The following is a 25963-nucleotide window of genomic DNA, read 5'->3' as shown; positions in this document are numbered from 1 at the left end:
ACATACACTGCTGAGAAACTAAGTTTATATTCAATGTCTATAGTGAATTTTTAAACTTCGTCTTTACTTTTAGTACTAGAAATATGGAGTCTGATATATGACCTATATCTAACAATAATTTAGGATCTGAAGGCATTTTAGTAAAATATCTTCTCTTTACTCCTTACTCTAATTTCCCTGTCATCCTGCATTTTGTCTCAAATTTATGCTACCCCACCACATTATATGCGTACATTTAAGCGGTCACTTTGAAAACCATTGGATGCTACCAACACAAATGACTAATTGGTAATTTTTGAAGGTAAACCTTGCTTTAAATTAATGAACTGAGGCCCTCCCTGGTGGCACAATGAGTTAGGACACAGCACAGCAAGCTGGCTGTAACAACTTCAGTGCAAGTTCGATCCCTGCCCAAGAGGTGGTCCACATGGTGCAGCAGACCTCTCCTGTCTCTCCCGCTGTTCCCTCAGCAGTGTACTTCGTTGATCTGCCTGTTCTGCTCCCCACTCTGTCTCTGTTGAATCCTCTCACTGCCCCTGCATCTCTGGCTTGTACCCCAGTTCTCTAAGTATAAATAAATCTTAAAAAATATTAACTGAATATGAACAAAAAAAGCTCTGTGTCAGAAAAAGTCAAACAATAAATATCTTTGGTGGAAATACTGTGCATTAAGAATGAGCATATTTTAGAGTGAATATATATTCACAATTAAGTCAGAACTCTCAGAAACTATAAATAATTTTTATATAAAAGTTAAAGAATCTTAGGCTATAGCAACCAAATAAAAGCACATAAATAGTTGAACACATTTTCAATATACATTGAAGTTTAACAGGTTAATTTCTATACTCTCAAGACAAGCTAATATCTATGCGTAAAAATTAATAAGACACTTTAAAAATAAACAAATATTTATTTATTTATTTGTATAGAACTGGGGTACAGGCCAGAGATGCGGAGGGTGAGAGGATTCACCAGGGACAGAGTGGGGAGTAGAACAGGCAGGTCGACGAAGTACACTGCTGAGGGGAACAGCAGGCGGGTCAGGAGAGGTCTGCCACACCACGTGGTCACCTTCGGGGCAGGCGGGAATCGAACACATGCAGAAGTGGCTTAAGCTTTTTAGTGCTGTGTTTTAACCCGCTGCGCCACCAGGGAGGGCCAGTTTTGGATATTTTATAGACTAAATTGTTTTAACACTTTATAAGAGTAATCTGGCAATATGAAATAAGGATAGAAATTCATAATAAATAAGACAGACATTAGAATAGCATGGGTAATGTGATACCAGTTTTAAAAATAAAAAAAACATTTACACACAAATACCACTGTCATTTTTAGTCTTCTCCAGACTATAAACTAGTAATTACATTTTATCATTTTTCATTATTCAAGTGTAGAGTAATCATCAGCTCATTAGAGAGAAATTACCAAAATACATAACATTTTTAGTAAAGAGAAATTACTAAATATATAAAGTATATAAAATACATGCATACACTTATATAACCTTTAATGACTTATGTGAGCAATATAGGAAACATATATAAAATCTTCATAAAGTGTCATAATTCCAAGACTTTCTAAATAATTACTGTCTGTGTATTGTGTGTCTTTCCCACAATTTTAATGTAATTTTTTTTCACGGTGCCTGGAAGAGTATCCAATACACAGTAAGTTTTAAATGTTTGTGTAATAAAAGTATTACTTTTATCATAAAACACACACACACATAACTTTTTGCTTGTTTGTTTTGTAAAACTGGCAGTTCACACACTCAGTTCCAAGAGTACGAGCAGCCAATGTTTAAATTTATCAGGAGCTCAAGATAAAACAACCTAATGCACAAGAAAATCATTATTATTCCCAGGATTGAGACAAGAAATTGATTTTTCTTATGAGTCTGTTTAAAGTAATGCTTTCTACAAAATCTTTATAGTAAATAAATGTCACATGTCTGTTTCTTATAAAACCACTTAATAGGGACTAATTGACATAGTGCTAAAATGCAATTCAGGAGTGAAACTGTCCTACAAAACCTGGACTGATGCTCTAAAAGTATGAAGGTCTCTTTGGGTGAGACAGACTATAGCCTCTGGCAGGATATATGGACCGCTTGTCCTCCTGGAAATTCTCCATATATATCATGTCTTTTAACTGAACTCTTTGGTAGGTTGAGTGGCAGTGATTTTAAGGTTTTACTGAAAAGTGCTAGGGATGCACAGAGCATGAAATTATGATTAACTGGAGTCTCATGAGTTTTAACAGGCAGTCCTGGTGTTTGGAAAAATACCAAATAGTTGAGTAGTCAGACAAGAGTTGGAACTGACAACAAAACCACCCAGCTCAGCACACAGGCTGGCTAATGAGTACAATAGCAGGATCAGATTCTTTTCTGAAGAAAATAGGTGGATTACCATGAGAGATATGGGGCAGTCTGTGTCCCATATCATCTATGCCATAAAGATTTGCTGCAATTGATTTTAAAGAATTGCTTTGAGTGCATCTACTCAAACCCCTTCTGTAGTTATAAAAATCTAGAATGTTAGGACTCTATACCTTATGAAACAAACTGGCTGCAAGAAACACCAGTAAGTATATAACTTACAACTACATAATAAGTATATGAGTCTTATATAACTTACAACTACAGAATAAGTATATGAGTCTGTGTATGGGGTTTCTAACAACTTGATATCCAAAAGGACACAGTTTCATTGCACATAACTACACATGCATTCTCCAATACAAAGTTAAGCACATATGGGTGTATGCATATGCAAACATACACAAAGATACGTATTTCTGTGGTCGATATTATTATTGCTGATTTTCTTTCTCTATGTCCCCTAATCCCTTTCCTCCCCTTCTCTCTTAATCTCAGCACCTTTACCACACTGATTGATGTCCACTGACCAAAAATGTATATTTATAAGCAATTTATTGAGTAAATTGGACTTGCTACTATGCTATAAGCATGGGTTAACTTCATTCTTACTCTTTTATATCTATTTGAATCTCTGTGACCAAGAGGTATTCTAATCCTATATAAAATACACTCCAGGATAGAGAAATATTTAGGGACTCCCTGCCTAAATGCAGTCATTTTAGAAAGACTAGAACTGTGTGGTTACAATTTTGGGTACTATTTATTTAATATAACAGGTGTCTATTAAATGCATGTATAATAGACACCCAGTTTAAGACATAACAGCTCTGCTACTATTGAAACTACTAGCATTTATCTCTCAGGGGAAAAAAAAAAGATTTTAACACATAGATGAGTAGACAAAAAGAGTAGTTATAACATATAATACCTATTAAATTTTCTGAGGATATAATGGGCACCTGTTCAACATGCAGGGTATCATTATGATGAAAGGAGACTTTGGAATAAAAGGCATTCATAAGTCTTCACATCTAAATGGATGGCACAATTTTAGATTATACCCACTCTTGGATACCTCATTTTCAAAAACTAAGACAGCAAGTATAAAGTGAATATTTCAAGAATTTCTTTTAAAGGTAGCTATGAAAGAATGAAAAACTGATATTAGACTTTCTAACAGCAACATTGCTTTCTAGAATGCAATTGAATGATAACCTCTGTACTCAGAGAAAAAATATTCTCAATTCTGAATTCTGCATCTAGGAGAACTATTACTCATCCATAAAGGTAGAATAAACTAAAAAATTTCACCTCAAATATGCTCTTCAGGAAATTTTATGAAAACTGTCTAAAAGATAACACATGGAGCATGAGAAAGCCTTAATCTGACTCAGGATCCCGGACAAGAAAGATTAATGTATAATAGGCCTAGAGGACCTCAAATTGAAATAGGAACAAAAGAATACAATCTGAAAGAAATCTCCAGAGAGGAAGATCTATGCCATTAAAACAAAACACTACAGATGAAACCAGGGTCATCAAATATAAAGAAAATGGTCTTAATTCAAACAGGAAAGCAATGGGTTTCCAAAAAAGAATAGAATGAATAACAAGAAATTGAATGAAAAAGTCAGATATATATTTATGATACAATTTAAAAGAAAGAGGCCCATTTTGTCTCTCACAACAAAACTATATACAGAACCTCAAACGGAGTTTATATGTTTGGGGGGGGAGGAGAACTTTATAAAAACAGTGTAGTCAGACTAAAATGATTTTGCTTTTACAAACACACTAAGGTGTAAAATAATAAAGCAGAACTATAGAGACTAAGACCAAATGGAGAAGGAGAAGAAAATGGCCCTATTAGTACATTATCAGTCTAATTTTACTTTTTGATTTAAAAAAAAATCTACATAAGTTAATTTGATTTTTATTCTGGAAAAGAACCAAATACTAAGACACATATCAAAAAATGTTTTTTTTTCATTTTCCCCAAAATTATTAGATGATTTGCAAATATGAATTTACATGTAATTACTTACAATTTTTTAATAAATTTTAGCCTCAGCCTAATACCAAAATGAGAGCACAAAGTATCTTTTTGCAGAATCACAGCCCACAATTCCCTAGGGGAACACATCCTTTTGAAAATAAATTGCATTCACCATGTTGTGTTATTACATTTATTTTAGGACTACAGGCTAAATCTATAAAACTTGTAATGTTGTTTTTCTTTCCTTCCAGGCTTATGAGAAAAGACTTATTTTCACAACTACTCTAAGTCATTAGAAGCATTGTTAATTTACTACTATCTCAAGTCTCTTCATCTCTAATCTACATTGATTTTCTGTCTTGAACACAGAAAGTGTGCATTTTTAATGCTGTAGCTGCAGTAAGTTTTCTTTGGGTATTTTTTTTTTTTTTTGCCTAGAAAAATTGAGTGAAAGAGGCAAAACAACTGCTTGAACATAGATTAATAACTTCCCAGAAATGACTGCAAGGAATGCAGAGATTTGTAGGGAGGTAACATTATTAGAATGAAAGAAGCATTTTTGATAATGGGTATTAGGAAGTACTCTTCATTTATTGCTATTGGTTATACACTCCATCAGGGACTGTACTCTGGAAACATCTCAAAATTCAAATTATAGTTAAACATCAGCAAATAGTAATTTTTGAAATGTAGAGAATTATTTTTCCATATAAATCAATGTTGGGACTGTCAGCTTTTACAGACTCTCTGAGGGGTTTATGTATTTCCCAAGTATCAGGATATTTTGGTAAAATGGGTCTAAGATTTTCATATTTTGCTGCTCCAGTCAGCATGGTGCCCTACACCTGTTCTTAATTCTTGAGATGCGAAGCTGTGATGGCTTTTAAACTTGCCAACAACTTAAAACTTATTTTAACTTGTGAGATGATCATGACTCTAAACTGCGCTCCTAAAAATAGGAGTCAAGAGAGTCTGGACAGAAGTTTGTGACATAAATGTAGAGTTCTTGGTATTTGCACAGGTGGGTATCTAGGAGCGACTGTGGAGGGTAAGGGATATGGTAAGAAAATACAGATCAGTGAGTTTGGCATATTGTCCTGTTTTTATTTCATTTGAAGAAAGCATTTTCATCTGTTTTGAATGTATTTCTAGTCTGAGGACTAGATTTCTTTTTTCTTCAAGATTTATTTACTTATGCATACAGAACTGGAGTACAGGTCAGTGGTGCAGTGCAGGGGCAGTGAGATGATTTTCTGGAAACAGTAGGGAACAGAACAGGCAGACTGATGAAATACACCACTGAGGGGAGCAGTGGGCAGACACGGAGAGGTCTGCTGTGCCATGTGGTTCACTTCCTTGGTTGGTATCGAACTCGTTGCTAAAGTGGCTGTGGCTAGCTTCATAGTGTTGTGCTTAAACCTTCATAGTATTGCACCACCAGGGAGGGTCCAGACTAGATTTCTTTAATCAATCTAATGGTTCTAAGTGCTGTCATCTTTTTCTTTCAAATTATTTAGTTAAATGAATGGAATGAGGAGGGGAGAAGGAGAAAAGCAGAGTTGGCAGGAGGATAGAAGGAAGGAGAGTTACACAATATTCTCTGTCAATATCATCAAAAAGTATTCTGTACCACATACTCAGGTTATTTTGAACCATACAGTAATGCAAGCCAGTAGTACTTCTTTTATTATTATTAGCTAATAGCAATGGTATCTCAATTACATTCTGCCTGCCAGAGTCTCCAGCCCAAATGAAGATGCATTGAATTTATTAATATGGTGACACTTTCATGGGAACCATTAATAAGCACTGGTTTCTGAATTGTTCCCCCACAGTTTATGTGCTATTTTCTTTTGGACTCATGCTGTTGAGAACTATACAATATTCTTTCTATGGATTCTGACTTCATATTTTATTTGCTTAAAGCTGAAATCATCTACTTCATTTTCCATCAACATACTGTATTCCTTATAATGCCAGAGGCCTTCAAATGCAACTAATGAGTTCTTTTTCCAATTAGCTGTTTTAAATTTTTCTTCTTTGCTCTTTTGAAGGAGATTAGTAAAGGAAACAAAACTAATTACCAATATGCTCTAAAATGTAGCTGTTGCCACTGTGCTCAATATTTCAGAGGATGTCCACATCATTTTTTGGACCTTCTTTTTTCAATTTAATAGAATAAAATGTCCCCTCAATAATTTGAAAATTTGCAAACAGCAAATGTGTAAAACAACATTTTTTCCTGGATTCCATGTCAGGCATCTGTTTTTATGCTTTAGCAAAATTAGATCTAAGGATAATGAAACCTTATCATCTTTTTAAAAGTGATATTTAATATTCAAAACAACAGACTGGGAAAGGGAGCTCAGATTAAAAAGGTAAGGGCATAAAGATCAAATGGAAATTTGATGTTTAAAGAGTAAACATTTTTATTATATGATCCATATATATAGTTTGGTAAGGTAAAGAGTAAGGCTTCAGGGAAAAATGACTGAAAAACTCGAAAAAGTAATCTCTCAAACGGAAATTAAAATGGTTCATGAGCATGTGAAAAAATACATATGAGGGAAAACAAGAAATGTAAACAGTGGTCAAACAGGGTCATGGTTGGAAACCAGACTTTCAGTGGTGATCAGGATGCAGAGTGTCACATCATATTATTCCACTGGCCTCATGAAATATATGCAATGTTATAAACTAATGTTTCACCTCCACAAAAGTTTATTTTTAAAAAAAAAATGTAATTCGGCCCTCCCTGGTGGCGCAGTGGGTTAAAGCACAGCACTGAGAAGCTAAAGCCACTTCCTCATGAGTTCGATTCCCACCTGCCCCGGAAGTGACCACATGGTGTGGCAGACCTCTCCTGGCCCGCCTGCTGCTCCCCTCAGCAGTGTACTTCCTAGATCTGCCTTCTGCTCCCCACTCTGTCTCTGGTGAAGCCTCTTGCCGCCCCTGAGCCTCTGGCCTGTACCCCAGCTCTGTATGCACAAATAAATAAATCTTTTAAAAAAAATGTAATTCAGAACACAAATCGTATTTTTCCTTATAAAGTCACAATATGAGAACAGAAAATAGCAAGAATGCAGTATAATAGTTTACTATATACTATTGGGAGGATAATTTAGTAAAATAATTTTGGATAAACTATAGTAAAGTAAATACAAGTATGAAAATTTTGTATAATATTTAATTATTCCTAGATAATTAAAGTTGAAGTCACAAATAAAAATTGGGATTTTTTACAGATATAACTATAAGGAACTACTATGAATAATATGGAAATAGCATACACTATAAAATATATGAGAATATAAAGGATGTTATACATTACTTTATATAACATAATATATAGTAGTGTAAAGGGAGAAATGAATAGTTGGATAGCTACATGAATTTCAAAATGTTTTGAATGTTAAAGATATTAAGACATTTGAATATTAGCATAATCAGACATGCTTCATTTGCACATACATGAAGAAAATATGAAAGTCTTAATAAAGTTAATTAATAACAATCACTTTAAAAATGTAATATTCCTGAAGTGTTTACTGTATTTTCATACTTAACTGATTAATAACACAAAATTATGAATAGAGATATCATAAAGGCCAATGTTTTCACAGGAAAGAAAAATAAATTTTATTATTAATCCAAGTTTCTGGTGTAAAGCCTGTGGAAACTTCTTAACTACAGTAATATAGGGTCTGCTCACCTCACATCCTTCATTGACTAAAACTTCTATCAACTATAATTTCATTGAAATTCTTTTTTATTATAAGTCCTTTGCCATCTTTAGGCAAATTGGAAAAAAATCTTAATTCTATATTTATGACAAATTCTCTATTTTCATAAATCTACTTTGACCTTTAACACAAAGTCGGGACTATTAGATTCCATTAATTTAATTATTAGGAGTGGAGAGTATGAAGAAATTATCAGTGGACAAGGAAAATCAGTAAGAAAATGTTTTTGAGGGCAAGAAAAGAGGAGTCAGAATAAATATTGTCTGAATAACTTCACTATTGCCTGCAATAACAGGGAAGACAGGAAATATAAATTGTAGATCTGGCAAAGCTCACAGTGGACATCTTTTAGTCACATATAACATAATATTGTAGGAGAGAGATAAGATCAAGAAGGAACATTTCACTCTGCAAGCAGACTTCTGAGGATATATTTCTAACCCAGGACTTGCTGAGTTGGAAAATAAAAATTTCACATTTACAGAATCTCCAGCTGGCAAAAGATTTTCCAAATAAGACATTGTCTCAAAGAAAAGATCACATCAGAATGTTGTCTGCAAGTCGAGATCAAATCAAAGTTGTAGCTCTAAGACACATTGTTAAACTTCAGAGATTTCAGAAACTCTTAGCAATATAAAAGTTCCAACAATCCTTAGTGTCCCATGGTATCCTAATTCTTCCATGCAGCTTCTCTTGAAAAGCTTTATGGACAGCTGTTCTATTCAATGGGATGGAATTATAGTTTGATATATGGAAATCCTGTACTTTTTTTTAAGAGTTGTAATAGCTTGGAATAAAAACTATATAAATAATTTGACTGTTATTTTGGAACATTTGTTCTATTTTAAATTGACTCTCAGTTTGTAGCTAGTTTATATAGTTTGGTATTATTTCAAATAATAACAATAAGGAGAAAAATATTATAACTAAGAATTACTGAACACCTTTAAGTAAAAGTATTGTGCTCAGGACATTTTATAAACTATCCCACTTACTCCTCAAGATATGAGTTTTAAACTGTTCAAGAATTCTGATGCACATCTAGTATTTTATCTCAGTGATGTCATCAGAAATGGAGCTGACACACTTACTTGATTTGCTCAGAGCAACTTCATAAGATTAAAATCATGAAGGGGACTCAATAGTCTAATGAAAAAAGAAAGCTAAATTAAGAAACTTTCATATTATACAGCAATTAACCAAAGCACGTATGTTAACATAATTATTACTTTCGTTCTAAAGGTAGGGAAACTAAGTCTCAATGAGGTTATGCTGTCTGAAGTTACACAGAATTAGACAGAAGCAAGATATGAACGCTGGTATTATGACTTTGGAACACTCACTCCTAAGTACTAAACCTGCACTCTTCTTATATTGGATCAAGTAACTATTTATATAAAAACAATGGAAATATTATCAGGTTTTGCATATGAAAAAAATAACCTGTGGGCCTCCCACATGGCATAGAGGTTAAAGTCTCAGTGCTATCAAACAATCTCCATTCTATTCATGAATTCGATCTCCAGCCAGGGAGGTGACATACATGGCACAGCAGACCTTTCTTATCTTGCCCACTGCTCCCCTCAGGAGTGTATTCCAATAAATCCATATCCTTCTCCATACTCTGTTTTTGATGAGTCCTCACATCCCCAACACCTCTGGCCTACACCTCACTTCTTGTATGTACAACTTTAAACAACAACAACAAAATGACCTGCAACAGAACACATCCTACATCACAAGATTTGCATACTACATACCCCTAGAAGTGACAACCACTCACAAGAGGTGTCTAGAGGGGTGAGACTGTGACTTCTGGCTCATCCCTCATCAGATAGTGCACCCCTTGGCCCTAACTGTCTGTGCAGTGCCTGTTCCAGCACCAGTGAACTTTATCTGGGTTCCAGATGACAGAGAGAACAGGTCGCGGGAGGCCATCTTTTATGTGAGCAGCCTTCATGAAAGCTGAGCAGGCCTGCTGGTTTATGTTGAATAGGTAGAGCCTTGACAGCACTATCTTAAATCTATGTCTTTGCCACATATCTGCTTTATAATTTTAAATAAATGCCTATAGACATTTCTTTTGTCAAAAAATAGAAGAAATAGAAAAAAATGATGAAACTAAAAAAAAAATCTACATTAATGAAGAGCTATAGCTGAGATCTGAGGCACATACAAAAGTAAAATATCCAAAGTTATGGTTCCCATAGCAACTGCAACACAGTTGGGTTTCACTTTTATGTTAAGTAAGTTTAACTTGAGTGGGAATGCAAAATACTTTCTCTGAGCCAAAAAAGAGAATTATGGAAAACACAGAGACTGTGGCTCAGAATCTTGGCCTATAAGTATGTCAGATATCAATTCTAATATGTAAAATATTCTCACACCAAGCTATATATCTACATACTCTCTTATATTAATTTTATACTATCAGTCTATAAAATATGATTATTAAAATGAAAAAATTCACCATGGTTAAAATGGTGAATGGTTAAATCAGAGGCTATGACTTTATAGTTTAGAATTATTTGGACACATTTCTGCTAGTAATTACAAGAAAATATTTGCTGAAATAACAATTTATGAAAATACAATCTGATGATTACATCTAGTCAAGCACTTCAGATTTGAAATTACTGTAATGAAATCTGAAACTATGAAAACAACATATGGTACATTAAGTATGGAATATACATGGATGTTTTGAAGATATCTGTACTTGCTAGAATATATATTTCTCTATTTCAATAAAAATTTTTAAAAGGCAAGAAGGGTACTTACTCCTGTTATGTAACGAGGTCTATATTGAATAGTTCCAAATAAACCAAGAATGACGATAATAATATGTATAAAATTTGCCAGGATAGGTGCCCACTGATATCCAAGGAAGTCAAATATTTGCCTCTCCAGCACACAAACCTAGAATAACAAAACAGGATGTATAGATGAGCACAGTGGTGAGAGAAATATATACCACATTGGTTTTATAATTAGTAATTATAATTGTGTCACCACAGCAGACATTTTTTTATTTCTAACACTGAGAGTGACCTTTTCAGTATATTTCAAAGGAAAACTATGGATTCTGTGGATCCATAGGCAGCTACAATCTTTTCAGGGATGATTTTGCAGAGGCATCAAGCAGTATTCACAGGATGTCACCTGTGCAGTCACAGGATAAATTATATTGTCATATGCACTGTCAAACACTTGAAACCATCAAACAGTAAGTTTGAGGAGTGAAGTCCACATGAAGGATTTGTTGTTCAGATTTGTTCAGTTGTTAACACATAAGTCGTGAATAGAGCAAAGGGGGCTATATAGAGGAAAATATCAATCTCTTAGGCAAGTCCAGTGAGCTGGATTCCAGACACAGGTCTGTCATTGTGTGGCTATAATGTCCTAGGTCAATAATTATCCTTGTTGGAGTCTAATTCTTTAGGAATTCCAATTAGTGTCTAATAATGCAGGGTTTCAGACTAGTGTCTAAGTCTTCCTAACCTTAAAAGAATAGATAAAAAATGGACCATAACTTGGTCATATTAACCAGGTAAGAGGGCCCTAAAATTAAAATGAGATGACAGGAAGCAAAAACTAAAATCCAAGCATTGCTTTTTTTTTTTTTTTAAAGTATTTTAGTTATGTCAAATTATCCTATATTCAGCTGTGCTTACAAATTTACATTGAAAAAAAATGTAAAAATATAAGCAGGAGGAGTAAAGCAAAACCAATCAACCTACCTTTAACCAACCAACAATAAAAGGACTCTAAGAGTGGCCCGTGGGACATAAGGGTTATTTTCACTGAAAAGTGAAATATAGAGAGCTGCCAAGTCTCTCAAAAGAGCTATGGTGTGATTTTCACCCAACTGTATTACTCCTGCCTGCCCACAGGTGGAACGATAATAGATAGGAGTAATCACTGAGAAGAACCTATCTTTTTACACATATTCACACAAATATTTGGCATGCAGATTTAAAAAAAATTGTTTTTAAAAACTCGAAGTCACAGATATCATTAGGCTCTAATGATAATCTCTTGTCAGAAAAGTGGACTAACTCATGAAATGGACTTAATGCTTTTGAATGTAGATATTATTTTTGTTTGAAGACTCCTTGAATGATGCTTATTAAACTGCATCTCTTTAACTGAGCAGTTCATTTCCCCATCAGGCACTGAGAGAACAATAAACTCTTTTTCTGTCCCACAATACCTCTGTGCCCTAAGGTACAATAGTACATTTAAATATCTATAATAATACACCAGCATTGCCAAATATTAGTTTTCATTTAGAGTTGTCATTGATTAGAGAGCCAGCCAGCCAGAGACAGCATATGTAGGACTGTTCTGCTCTGAATATTCTGAATTCACACTGTTCAACAGAACCGTAATAGTGGAATTCAACATTCTGACTGATAAAAAGCACACTGGCATAGAACTCCAATAGAATCCCAGCCTCATAAACCTTGAACTATCTTCTGTTGAAACATTCCTCCAACCATTTACCAGGCAGTCACCATGCCACACAGAGGATGGTTATTTGTGATGTTAGGCAGTATTACTATGTCTCAGTGGAAATCTATCAAGCGTATGTGATTGTTCTCAGAGCACTATTTTTAATAATCTATATAAAAACTCACTTTAATATAAAACTCTCTTACCCTTATCCTATGAATAAACAGTTAGCAGGAAAGCAAAACAGCAGCAAGAAGAATCTAAACTCTATAAATTTTGAGCATCATAACCGTGGAGACACAGCAGGGAAAGTATAAAGGATGAAGCACATCAGTCAAACAGTGGGGGGTCTCTCAATAAATGCTCCAATTATGGAAGAAAATAGCAATGCCATCATTGATTATAAAAATATATAGAGATGGTAATATACTTGCTAAGTCTGTGAGGCTAAAATGAGGTGCCATCAACATATATCAGCCTTTTTTTTATGACAGAATGAAGAGTTTCACCTCACATTACTTACAAGGTTGCACAGATTGGATAAGTTGATGTGCAATTCTTCACCTGTAATAACTCTGATTTCCCCCCATCTTTTTTACTAGCCCTATTTGCCTTCTTATCATTATCACGGGTTCTAGAATTTGATGTTAGACTCCAGAATAGAAGATTTTTGGAAAATAACTTAGTACTGAGGAAGTAAAGGAAGTAAATACTTATAGGAGTTGACCCTCTCTCTCGGAAGTATTCCTTCTGACAGTGTTCATTGACTATGAAATTACTGGTGCTTGAAGAGTTGGAGGAAAGAGATGGGGTATATATTAAAACAATTACTATATGCTGGGCAGTCACACAATTCCCAGGCATCTAGCTTCTCTTGATAATACACAAAACCCAGGAATCTTTCTTATTCTTCAGATTAAGAAATCTATCAACCAGTGTGACTAATGATTCTCCTGAGGTCCTGGAAATGGTTAGTGTAAGAATGGAAATGGAGGCCACTAGACAGGACCCCCCCATGCTGTGACCCCACTTTGTGAATACACAGCTAACATAATCCAAACCAAAATGCCTTCACTAAGTTGCAGGTATATGTTGGGGGCACACTACATGTCTCATTTCTAAATTTACTTATTTTTGAATACTGTAGAGGATCTCTTGGTCATACTTACCAGCTCAGGATATTAAATCATCGTTGGACAAGGCAAATCTCCTTTGTTTTATTTTATTATTTGCTTCTTCAGCCTATGTCCTCAGGTATTATTCCCCTTTCACCCACTGGACTATCTCTAGCATAGCTACATTGTATACCCTTAACTCCAAGGCATATAAAGGTATGAATGGCCTTGAACAGTTCATGCACTTGCTCTTTGTGTGCCTGTGTGACAGTCACAGAAAAATGTCTGTGTATAAGCTCCTTCATTCTTGTCTATTTTGCTTATACTTACATTTTGGTTGTTTGTGTTTGGTTTCTGCATAGTAGGCTATTATAAATGTGTAACTTATTGCTTTAAAAAAATGCTGTTTCTTTTCATTACTATTTTTATGAGGATTTTATTTCTTCACACATAGGGGACAATTTTGTCAATTTTTATTTCTGCATCCACTGAGACACTCATTTTATTCTTTTAGATCATTATCATGATTGATTATATTGATAGTTTTTATCATGTTCATCTGAAGAAAATACAATACCATTATCATAGTTTCAGTTGGGTTAATAAAATTTTATTTGAGGCTTTTGTATTTATAAACTGACTTATAATTCAGTTTTTTTTTCTCTCCTTCTGATTCTTTTATAAAAGTTGCACCAGCCTTAAACATAAGTAAGGTGCAACATTTATTTAACAAACTTTTAAGAAACTATCCAGTCGTCTTCTCCAAAAGCAATCTGTGTCAATTTGGGAATATACTGTTAGCTGCATATTCAGGAAAATATTGCATGCAGATGCCAACATCAAGGTGAATATCTGTCAATGTGTATGTAAATTATTTTCACATTTTTTATTTATATAAATGGGATTATAATGCATACATGGCTTTTTACCATGCACTTCTCACTTAGATATGTGTTGCAGAGGTTGTACATTCACACATCCCACATTTATAGATCTGTCTCATTATATCCTTATTTAAACATTGCACTATAACAGGTATTTAATTTGCTTCAAATTTTCAGCTTTAATACACATGTGTACATTAAACAATTCTCTAAATATATGCTGACCTTTCTATAGATTAAATTCCCCAAAGTGGGAATGCTCTATCAAATTCCAAACTCAAAATCCTACATAGAAGAAGTATTATTAATTCTTCATTGATGTCTATGTATCCACTAACACATGAAAAATACTCTTCTTTGGCATTATAGTACATGTGAATTGTAATAGTTGGTGTTAATCTAGTGCAGTATGTTTACATTGATAATGGTCTCTATAACCTTTCTAGTAAGTACCATAAGTAAAACTTATCTTACTTTCTTTGCCAACAAATGCTCATTAAAAAGTCTGTGAAAGGCCCTCCCTGGTGGCGCAGTGGGTTAAAGCACTGCACTAAGAAGCTTAAGCCAATTCCGCATGAGTTCGATCCCCGCTTGCCCCAGAGGAGATCCACATGGCTGGCAGACCTCTCCTGACTCGCCCGCTGCTCCCCTCAGCAGTGTATTTCGTGGATCTGCCTGTTCTGCTCCCCATTCTACTCCTGGTGAATCCTCTCACCCTCCTCATCTCTGGCCTGTACCCCAGTCTGTATGAATCAATAAATAAATCTTAGAAAAAAAAAGTCTGTGAAACATCTTCATAATAAATAAATAATTGATTTTTTCCAACTATCATTGTTATTGCCATAAAACAAATACTTTAAAAATAGGAGGTGTTGTGTAGTAAGTAATATATATCTGAGAAGGCTTGTGATCCCACACCTCTAAGTCATCTTCTGTGTTATAAACCAAAGTTAGCTAAATAGCACAATGTAAAAAAAAAAAAATGCTGAGTTAAAAATATAAGATTAGATATAAGCAACTGGAGTTTCCAGTCCTATATTGTGGATTAAAATTAAATTTATCTATGAGCATCCAGTTTTCTATGTATTTTCTTTCCACCATCTTTAAGTTATTCCAGTTCTTTCAGGAACACAAACTTTCAGATTGTTCCAACTGTCAAGTTTCTGGGGAAAGAGATATAACATAGACTCACAATGTGATCCTAAGCAAGTGGAATGCTCCCACCTGTAGGGGACCGAGACCAGGACTTTGCTTCCTATGCACAAAACAACACTTGATTGGAACTTAGAGTAAACATCCTGGTTGAGAATGCAGCACACCCCAATCCCTTCCCCCACTCTCCTTCCTTTCCTGCTCAGCAAGCTTTGGTGCCAAAGAGACAAAGAGATAAGGATGGATCCCTTTCCTCAAACACATTGGCCTTTAAGACATTAGACCACCAAACCACCCCCTGCCTGTACCTTCTGTGCCGCCCTCAGGTGTATATATATGACTGTTGTAAGAATAAAGCTCTCTTGCACTTGTCTCCATCTTTGCCTTCTTCCTTTCGTCGACCCTGGGACCCCAATCCTCGGCCTTGCTGGTCAAGGCCCCCCCGCACCCACCTAAACCTCACTTGTGTTGTTCAAGTGTACTTCATTGAATAACAAAGGTCATGTGTTATTAATAAAATATTAACTATGGAATTTCAGGAAACAATAAATTATTTGCATTTTAGTTGTTTGTAGGAGCAGATAACTTATGCAGTAAGACAAAATTAGTTTTGTTACATATAGTATAAAAAGTAAGGAAATACTAGGGAAAATTGAGATGAAAACTGATATGAGTAAGGGTTCCCAGCATGCACCTGATTCTCATTTCATCTGTAGTAACCAGGGATGTTGTGATAAACTTCCAGGCAGTCTTGTCTGCTTCTCGTAATTTTGCTAATAAATATTTTGCTGCTGATCTTTATTCCTACATTTCAACCAAGTATGGTCAATTTGTTGTTCTTAATTGTAGTTAGCCTGTTTTCTGGCCTATAGAGAACTTAAAACACTAGAAATATAGGGAAACATTTCTGGAGGGTCTATGTGATCCTTTAAGAACCTTTCACCTTCAGCTCGCTGACCCTGTCCTGAGGCCGTGCCTTAGATTCATGATCTTGTGCTCTTCTCTGTGCTTTTGTCTCTCCAGTTGGTAAGGCAGCTAATTCTTATGTCTATATTTATTCTACTCCTTTGTTGAATCACACCATGCTCGATATCTTCCACATTTTTTGGTGGTAACCTCCTTTGTATTTCCCTACCGTGCATTATAATTTGCAGCATACTGGAAGTGATCTGTTCCAGAATCAGAAAGGATACCCCATGTTTCTGTTTCTTATTATTTTTATGTATTTATGCATACAGAACTGGGGTACAGGCCAGAGGTGCAGGGGCAGTGAGAGGATTCACCAGAGACAGAGCGGGAAGCTGAACAGGCCGACTGGTGAAATACACTGCTGAGGGGAGCAGCAGGTGGGTCAGGAGAGGTCTGCCACGTCATGTGGTCATGTGGGATCACTTCTGGGGTGAGTAGGGATCGAACTCATGCTGAAGTGGCTTTAGCTTCTTAGTGCTGTGCTTTAACCCACTGCACCACCAGGGAGGGCCCCTCTGTTTCTTATTTTAAAGTCAATCCCAAAGGAGCTAAAGTTTTAGCAGGATTATAGGTCTTTTTATATTGCTGAAGTGTTGAATTCCATATGATATTTTCTAAAATATAACAGTATTACAAAACAAGACTATACAGATATGACTGGATGATGTTCCCTTTTGAATATACTATTTTGTCCATAGTAGACCAGCTAAGGGAGAAAATATATATCAATTTTCAAACATATGCAGGAGCTATATAAAGACAAATTTATTTCATCTCACCAAGAGATCTGATTCATGTGTGAAATGAGAACAATAAATTTAAAATAGGGTCTGCAGTGATTACACATCTAAGATACACCCATAGCCACACACAGAATTTTACCTGAGTAACTTGTCATTCTTGAGTAAGTAGTTTTCAAGTCTTTGTGTATGTGAGTGAATACCTGTGTGTAAGTGATATGTGTTCATTAAAGATAACAAAATTTTAAGGAGTTTGGAGAAAATGGATAATAAATAATAATTTATCCCACTTTAATTATACCAATGGTTTTCTCCCTTCCCACATAATTTCTTTTCTTCATAACAAAACAAAGAAATGAGCTTAAATAAACAATCACCACCAAAATACATCTAGTTCTTATAGTTCTGATTATAATAGAAGTAGACATACCATCATAGTTAAGAACTTAAGGTTTGAGAATCAGAAAATCATGCTTGAATTCCAACATATGTGATCAAAGGATGTCATCTAATTCTGGGAATCTCATTTATTTTAATTGTGAAATGGAACTTCTATAGTATACAGACCCTAGGATTCATGGAGACTAAGTAATGTACATAGGTACTCATTAAAATGGCTAGGTTGGTTGAGGCTATTATAATCAATTCCTATTTCAACAGTGTATAACAAATTTGGGCACTGGTATCTTAGCACAAATATCATCCTGACTGATATTCTTGATAGACTCTGAGTTAGTGATGATCAAATATTTCTTATTCTATTTGTCAAAGATACAAAAAATAGCAGCACAGAGATGATAATAACAATTATTCAGAGGAGTCACTTTTAATGAATATTTTTTGCCCAAATAACCATACCATATACCTAATCTACTGTAAAGGGTTCAAACATCACCATTTTCTCTGTTTTTCCTTCTATCTCTCCACCTTTCAATCCCAATAAAATCAACATTTACTTTAGAACTCTACCTCTTTATATAGTTTAGCTCAGTAAAGACTTCTAAGAAAATACAGGGAAAATACAGGGAAAAAGTGGCATGAGTTGAAAGGAAGCAAATAAGACATGTTTCTTACAGAAGTGCATTTTCTTATAAGCTGTGCAATTGAAACACAGTGCATTCCATTTCTTGAAATATTTTTATTGACATACAGAATTGATCATGTATTCCTGAAGTTGCAGTAAGAGTTAATTAATTGAACCACATAAGAATCAAATAATATTTTTAGCATTTCTCTTTATTTTGTGTAATAGTACCTTTTATATAAAACTCTAAATCAGCTAATAGTCTAGTTGTTATGATAAAAGAATCATTTATTATTTCTCACAGCTGTTCATTCTACATAGCAATTTATAACTATTTCAATGTTAATACTTGTGTGATCAAAAGCAAATTGATGATTACCATATTATACTAGATTTAAAAGTAGAAAATAGTCTTCTTTAAACATAGCACAATAAATTAATACTACTGCACAAATAATATTTTGTTCCATTGTTGAACTGAACTCACCAAGTCACATATTTCTTTGATCTATTTATTCCGATGTCAGATTGTGTGGGTGTGTTGAGGTATGTGTATGTATAATCACTAAATGTTATTTAAGTTTTCACTGGTAGGGATTTCTGAACTTTATTTTAATATATTTTTATTATAATACAAGTCTCTGCGCTCTGACTAAAAAGAAAAAAAATATTGATTCTGGATTCTAATTTAAGAAAAATATAATGAGTGCTTACCATATCTCAGGTACTCTACAAGCACGTTTGTGCATTATTTATTATAATTTTTACTTTAAATAATTTACAAAGATTATTACTATTATTTTTATTATATAGATAAGACTATTGATCTTTTGTTTGAAATTGTGATTACAGATAATGAACAAAACCCTCATCATTCCAAATTCAGTGCCCCTGTTTTCAGTTACAATCAGTTACAAACATCATACCTTGTTTTATTGCACTTTGTTTTACTTTCCTTCAAATACATAACTTTTTTTTATAAATTAGAGATTTCTGGCAAACCTGTATCCATCAAAACACTTACTGCCACTTCTTCAACAGCGTACACTCACTTTCATGTCTCTGTGTCACATTTTGGTAAATCTTATAGTATTTCATATTTTTCATTATTATTCATTATGATAATCTGTGATTTTTATTTTGCTGTTGTAATTGCCGAGTGTTTCACACGTAACTCAGCAACCTGACTCAATAAACACTGCATGTGTTCTGACTGCTTCACCAAATGGTCTTTCTCTTATTTCCCACACTCTTAGGATCTCCCTATTACCTGAAATAAAGCAACATTGAGACTTGATCAGTTCATAACTCACAATGACCCTGATGAAGTCAAAGGAAGACTCACAAGTCTCTCACTTTAATTCATAATTTAGAAATAATTAATTTTAGTCAGAAGGCATTTTAAAAGCCTAGGCAGTCTAAAATCTAGACCTCTTTTACCATGAATTGAGCCATACTGTGAATGCAAAGGGAAAGTCCTTAGAGAAAAGGAAAAATGCTACTCCAGTGAATGCATGAAAGGTTTAAAAAAAAAAGAAAAATCAAAAAACAGTAAATTGACTTCCTGCTAATATGGAGAAAGTTTTTGTGGTCTAGGTAGAAGATAAAACCAGTTACAAATGCCCCTTAAGCCAAAATCTAATCCAAAAGAAGAATACTACTCTTCTAATCCTTTCTAAATTCTACCCAGAAGATCTAGCTAAAACAGTAGACCCTGATACCATCTAGGTCCTTCAGAACTGGAGAAGTCAGAGCCTGAGTGCATGGAAGGGGTTATCTTATACTCCCAAACACAAAAGCAATGTAAGCCAACATAACCTCAACTTAAAAAAAAAAAAAAAAAAAGTTGAAGAACAGACCAATCCTTGTTAAATACTAATAAATCTACAGGCTTCAATTTAAAGTGCACATTGACCAGCCTGAAAGTCATAATCCTTAAGGATTATGCTAAGACTAAATTACCTATAACATACAAATGAAACAACAAAGGTATCATGAAACAATGGCACCTGTTTACAAAATGGTTTACTGAATATATGAAAGCCACTGTTGAAACCTATTGCTCAAAAAAAAAAAAGGAGATTTATTTCAAATTATTAATGCTGACCAACAATATACTCACCTGGTAATCCAAGAGCTCTAAACAAGGGGATCAGTTGTTTTTGTGTCTCCTAACACTACATTCATTCTGTAAACCATATGTCAAGGGGATAATATTGACTTTCCAGTCCTATTATCAGTGGTGACTATGGGCTGGTAAAATACATGTAAAGATATGTGATCCTATATCCTTAAATCATATACAGTGTTGTAAACCAGCATATCTCAATAAAAATGTTATGAAAAATAAAGCTACACATTTCCAGTTATAAAATCCATCCTGAGGGCCCTGCCTGGTGGCGCAGTGGGTTAAAGCACAGCCCTAAGAAGCTTGGGCCACTTCCGTATGAGTTCAATCCCCACCTGCCCTGGAGGTGACCACATGGCGCTGCAGACCCGCCTGACCCGCCTGCTGCACCCCTCAGCAGTGTACTTCCTCGATCTGTCTGTTCTGCTCCCTCCTCTGTCTCTGGTGAACCCTCTCACCCTCTGCATCTCTGGCCTGTACCTCAGTTCTGTATGAATAAATAAATAAAATCTTAAAAAATATATATATCCTGAAGATCTGATACATGCATGGTGACTATAGTTAATAAGACTGCACTTCATATTATATTTGAGTGTTGTTAGAGAGTAGATGTTATACTTTCTCATTACAAGAGAGTTTAACTGTGGTGAAATGTTAATAAGACTTCACGGGGTGATCATCTGGTAATATGGGCATATATTGAATCACATGTACACATGGAACTAGTGTTATATTTCAAGTATGTCATAAGAAAAATAATGTCAATTAAAAAAAAAAAGAATGAAGCAAAAGCAATGTCCTTCCAAAAATTACGTATAGAGAAATACATCTGCCATTGACAGTGATTCCTTTCATAGATCTGAACTGTTAACTGACCACACTGGTAATGATTTACCATTCTATTGATACGTGCCATTAAAAATTTTCCTGATGCCGGCCCTTCCTGGTGGCACAGCAGGATAAAACACAGCACTATGAAGCTAAAGCCATGTCAGCATGAGTTTGACCCCTGCCCGGTGACCCACCTGGCAAGGCAGACCTCTTCTGACCCGCCTGCTGCTCCCCTCAGCAGTGTTCTTCAACAGTAGGCCTACTCTGCTCCCTGCTCTGACTCTGGTGAATCCTCTCACCGCCCCCACACCTCTGGCCTGTACCCCAGTTCTGTATGCATAGATAAATAAATCTAATTTTTTTTTTTTTGTCTGCTGCATGGAAGAGGTCAACAAGTCAACATTGACAGGTGTTTGGAGGAAGTTGATTCCAATCCTCATGGATGAGCTTGAACTGTTCATAATTTCAGTAGAGGAAGTAATTGCAACATGGTGGAAATATCAAGAGAAAAGGAATTAGAAATTGAGCTTGAAAAAGTGACTGGATTGCTGCAGTCTCATGATACAACTTGAAAGATGATGGGCTGCTTCTTAAGGATGAACAAAGAAAGGGGTTTCTTGAGATCGACTTTACTACAAAGGAATATGCTGTGGACATTATTGAAAAGTCAACAGGATTTAGAATATGTATTATATAAAATTAGTTGATAAAGCAACAGTAAAATTTGGGAGGATTCATTCCAATTTTGAAAGGAGTTTTACTGTGTATAAAATGCTATCAATCAGCATTACTTGCCTCAGAAAAATATTTCTTAAAGTGTCTATTTGAGAAAATTCATTGTTGCCTTATTTGAATAAATTGATGCAGCCACCCCAGTCTTAAGCAAGCACCATCCTGATCATCAGTAGCCATTACCATGGAGGAAAGACCCTCCACCAGCAAGAAGATTCTTACTTGCTGAAGGCTCAGGTAGTGGTTAGCATATTTGGCAATAAAGTGTTCCTAACTAAGATAGGCAGGCTTTTTTAGACCTACTGGTACTAGTGCACACCTAATAGACTTCAGTATAGTATAAAAATAGCCTTTACATCCACTCAGAATGCAAAAATCTCCTGTGAATAACTTTCTTGCAATATCTACTTTATGCCCAAATTCTGGAACTGAATTTACAATATCCCCAAAGCTTGCCAGCATTGGAACCACATGGCTTTGTTTTCGGAATTTTTAACAGTATCATTTCTGCCTTATTATTAGTTGCCCAATTCAGTAAAAAAGTGAACATAAGAGATTCTTTGTTCTCATTACAAGATAAAATATGAAAAAATACTAACAACTAATTTATAAATAGCCCTATGCTCTGCCAACTCAAATAATCATAATAATACCATAAAATAATAATTATCATCACTATTATTCTATCAGTGTGAATTGTGACATTCACTCTATAGAGTAGTTTACAATTACAACAGACCTTTCAGAAAAATTAAGCTGAAATTTTATACTATTATTGCAGTTAAAAGTCCAATAATCCTGCACAACATGTCACAACAAAATGACAGTTATTTGGCATTGTGCTGTCAAATGGTTTCATACCTTAATAGCTAAACTCTCACTTATTTAATTTAAAGTCTCCCTATGTTCACATGAAATGTGTTAAGAGGATCACAGTCCAGGTCCTCTTGGTGGATGGATCATTGTTTTAGCTGTTCTACAGAGTCTATAATTTTACTCAGTAGAAATCAAACTTCCCAGCAGAATCAGAACACATCAAAATGACAGCTGTTGTCAGTAGTTTTCATGATGCACTGAAAGCAGACCATGCATGAGGTAGGAAGTTCAATGTATCCACTCAACCTTCAATTTCCAATATCTCCACAACAAAGCCTTAAGTGATTCAAGATCAAGCTAATAAAACATAGGCTAAGATGCATAGTTTAGGAATAAAATGTCTAATGTTGAGAAGTCTAAGGAACTGAATTTCAGATCATGCATTCCATAAGCATTGATGTTTATTGAGAATACTGAGCAATGCAAAGCGTTGTCTGAAACATTAGTGTGATGTGGGATTGGAACTATGTGATGAGTAAGACAAATTTCTCATTGACTGGCAGAATTAGAATTATGAGAAATGCTGATACCTAGAATGATTTGTAGGGCAGGAATCCAGGACCCTGTCTTGAATCTACATACTTGGTTCTGATCCATTTTCAAATCTACTGTTCCTATTGTAAGTGAATACAAATAAAAGCATCATGATGTGCCTATTGTTACCAAAGCACAGAAAAGCGGATGATACATGGGTTGACTATATTTTAATAAGGGACTTTAGGAGTTGGGTAGAATAAGTTGCAAGTTCATCGTCACCATCATTTATTTGTTCAGTACTGATTTTTTATTCATCAAAGTCTCAGTAGAAGCAAAATAACAAAATTAGTTTGCAATGTTCTTATTTTCATGTATCATATGGTATTGCTTTCACTAAGCAACTGGATTTTCTCTAAAGAAAACTCTTATTGCTATTTTTTAACAGTACAATCATATTAAACATATTAAAACTGCCATCTGGAGAATCTGAAATTTGTCAACTAGGTAAAAATGCAGATAAGACTTCTTTTTAACTGAAAAGCTGATAAGAGTCCAAACACACATTTCATATGTCATTATCAAGAAGTGATGTCTATGCAGTATTCAGTTTGATCCAAGTAAATACTTGTTTAGCTTTGGACAGATTTTTATTTTGTGAATTCAAAACAAGGTAAAATGTCATTCCAGTACTCCTGGCCTTCCCCCATTTGAGGCAGTGAATTAATAATACCATTACCAACCATTTTCAACTGTTCCTTGTTAAGTAGAGGCTGTTTAATTAACAGGCTAAGAGGAGGAATTATGCGAATTATGCCGACTGTTGCAAGGAGCAGAAGTGGACATCCTCTGCTCCTGTACTCCTGTATTCCCTGTCTCCTTTCCTTCCTGCCTTCCCCTACTTAAATGAAGATATTGGCAAAGGTTTCTGGGCTCTGTTGCTCTGACTATAGCCGGGCAGCCATATGGAAGATGTCAATCAAACCTTTCAAACACTAGGTTACATCTCTTTCATAAAATTCAATTTCATAAGGATGGAAGATAGAATGACAGCCTCACTTACTCTGACAGCTAAAGGCCAATCAAGAGTTGAAATGAAAGCAGGAATGTTATCAAGATCACTACCATGTATTGGCAGTCACAGTGGCAGTGGGTTATATCAGAAATTGCAACTAGGAATACAAGAGAATACCATTTTATAAGGCTACGGGAACATTTTAGAATTTGTCAAGAGGTATGCTATTTCTGGCATGGTAAATACCTTGTCTTCTGTGCCCTTTAAAGTAACCATATTATTGAATTGAACACAGACATGGAAATGCTCTTCTGCAAAGAGGCAATCACAATATTTGTTTTCCTGTTGACAGAGAGTGCCTATGGTTGTCCATGGGTGAATGAGAATCTCTATCAGCTTTAGGATTTCTACCATGGATTTCACTAATATAACATAGATAACTGGTAAAGGCTCAAAATGATGAGTTCTGTCAAGCTATGATTATATTTTATAGCTTACACGTGAAAATTCAAAGCTTTAGAAGTTCTTCTAAATCATAATATTGTTTCTAGGTCTGCATGCAAATATTCCATATACAAATATTACTATTCATAGCGTTAGTCCATGCATTTTAGAGACAGAAGCTTATTTAATGAAGTAGAAAATATTATCTCAACTTTAAAGATAAGAAAACTGAGAGAGATGAATTTAACCAGAGTTAATATGACTATTAATTGGTAAAGAGGATTTGGGTGGAGTTCAAGCTTTGAATCAAAACAATATCAACTCCCAGTATAATATTAAATACCCCCAATTATATGAACACAGAAACATGATACATAGAGTATGTGTATATACATACATGATTATGTTGTTTTATATGCAAATGTGTATGTATATGAATTATAGCTACACTTTGTTTCTAGAACTGTTTTGTTCTATGAGCTTATCATAGTTCTTTTCAGCAGGTTCATTAATAAATTGTTGTCACTACATAAGACATTGCCTAATACATTGTTGAAGTAATGGACCCTTTTCTACTTAATACCCTGCCCTCAGCAGGGTTTCAAACAGCTGCAATGCGATCACTTAGTATGTCCCAAGAATATACAGTTACATTCCATGGGCCAATAGTAATAAATAAGACAATAACTTTGAAGTGATGCTCTGTCTTCAGAGGAATTAGGATGAGGAAACCAAGAGGTTTAATTTACTTATCAGTTTTTGAAAACAAAACTAGTTACAAATATGAATATTCTATTTATATTTTGAACTTCCTTTTTCTGTCTTTATTTTTTACATCATTATTCATTTTGTGCACTTTTTTTCATCTTGGTTGTAATTCCAATCCCCATGGGCTTCCCATGACCAGTTTACCAGTGTGCCATCACCATAGTCCCATGCACTCTTCCCACCCCAATTTTAATCCTATTCTTCTCTCCTCCAACCCTATAAAATTTA

The 25963-nt window shown here is 34.8% G+C and overlaps 1 protein-coding gene across 3 annotated transcripts in view; it reads right to left on the bottom strand.

The window, feature by feature from the left end:
• Nucleotides 1-25963, bottom strand: part of NKAIN2 (Na+/K+ transporting ATPase interacting 2) — an 841972-nt gene that overhangs the window by 437949 nt on the left and 378060 nt on the right. For 2 of the 3 annotated variants that reach the window (XM_012721331.1, XM_004673826.2), the window contains exon 2: nt 10910-11047. The exons of the other annotated variant lie outside the window; for it this stretch is intronic. In XM_012721331.1, the coding sequence (XP_012576785.1) occupies nt 10910-11047 (138 nt within the window). The remainder of the gene's footprint in view (nt 1-10909; nt 11048-25963) is intronic. 3 annotated transcript variants of the gene reach the window in all.

Source organism: Condylura cristata, unplaced genomic scaffold (genome assembly GCF_000260355.1).
Source record: "Condylura cristata isolate star-nosed mole 26May11 unplaced genomic scaffold, ConCri1.0 scaffold00001, whole genome shotgun sequence".
Classification (NCBI taxonomy): domain Eukaryota; kingdom Metazoa; phylum Chordata; class Mammalia; order Eulipotyphla; family Talpidae; genus Condylura; species Condylura cristata.
The sequence above is the reverse complement of the archived record's forward strand: the minus strand, read 5'-3'. Positions and strand labels throughout refer to the sequence as shown.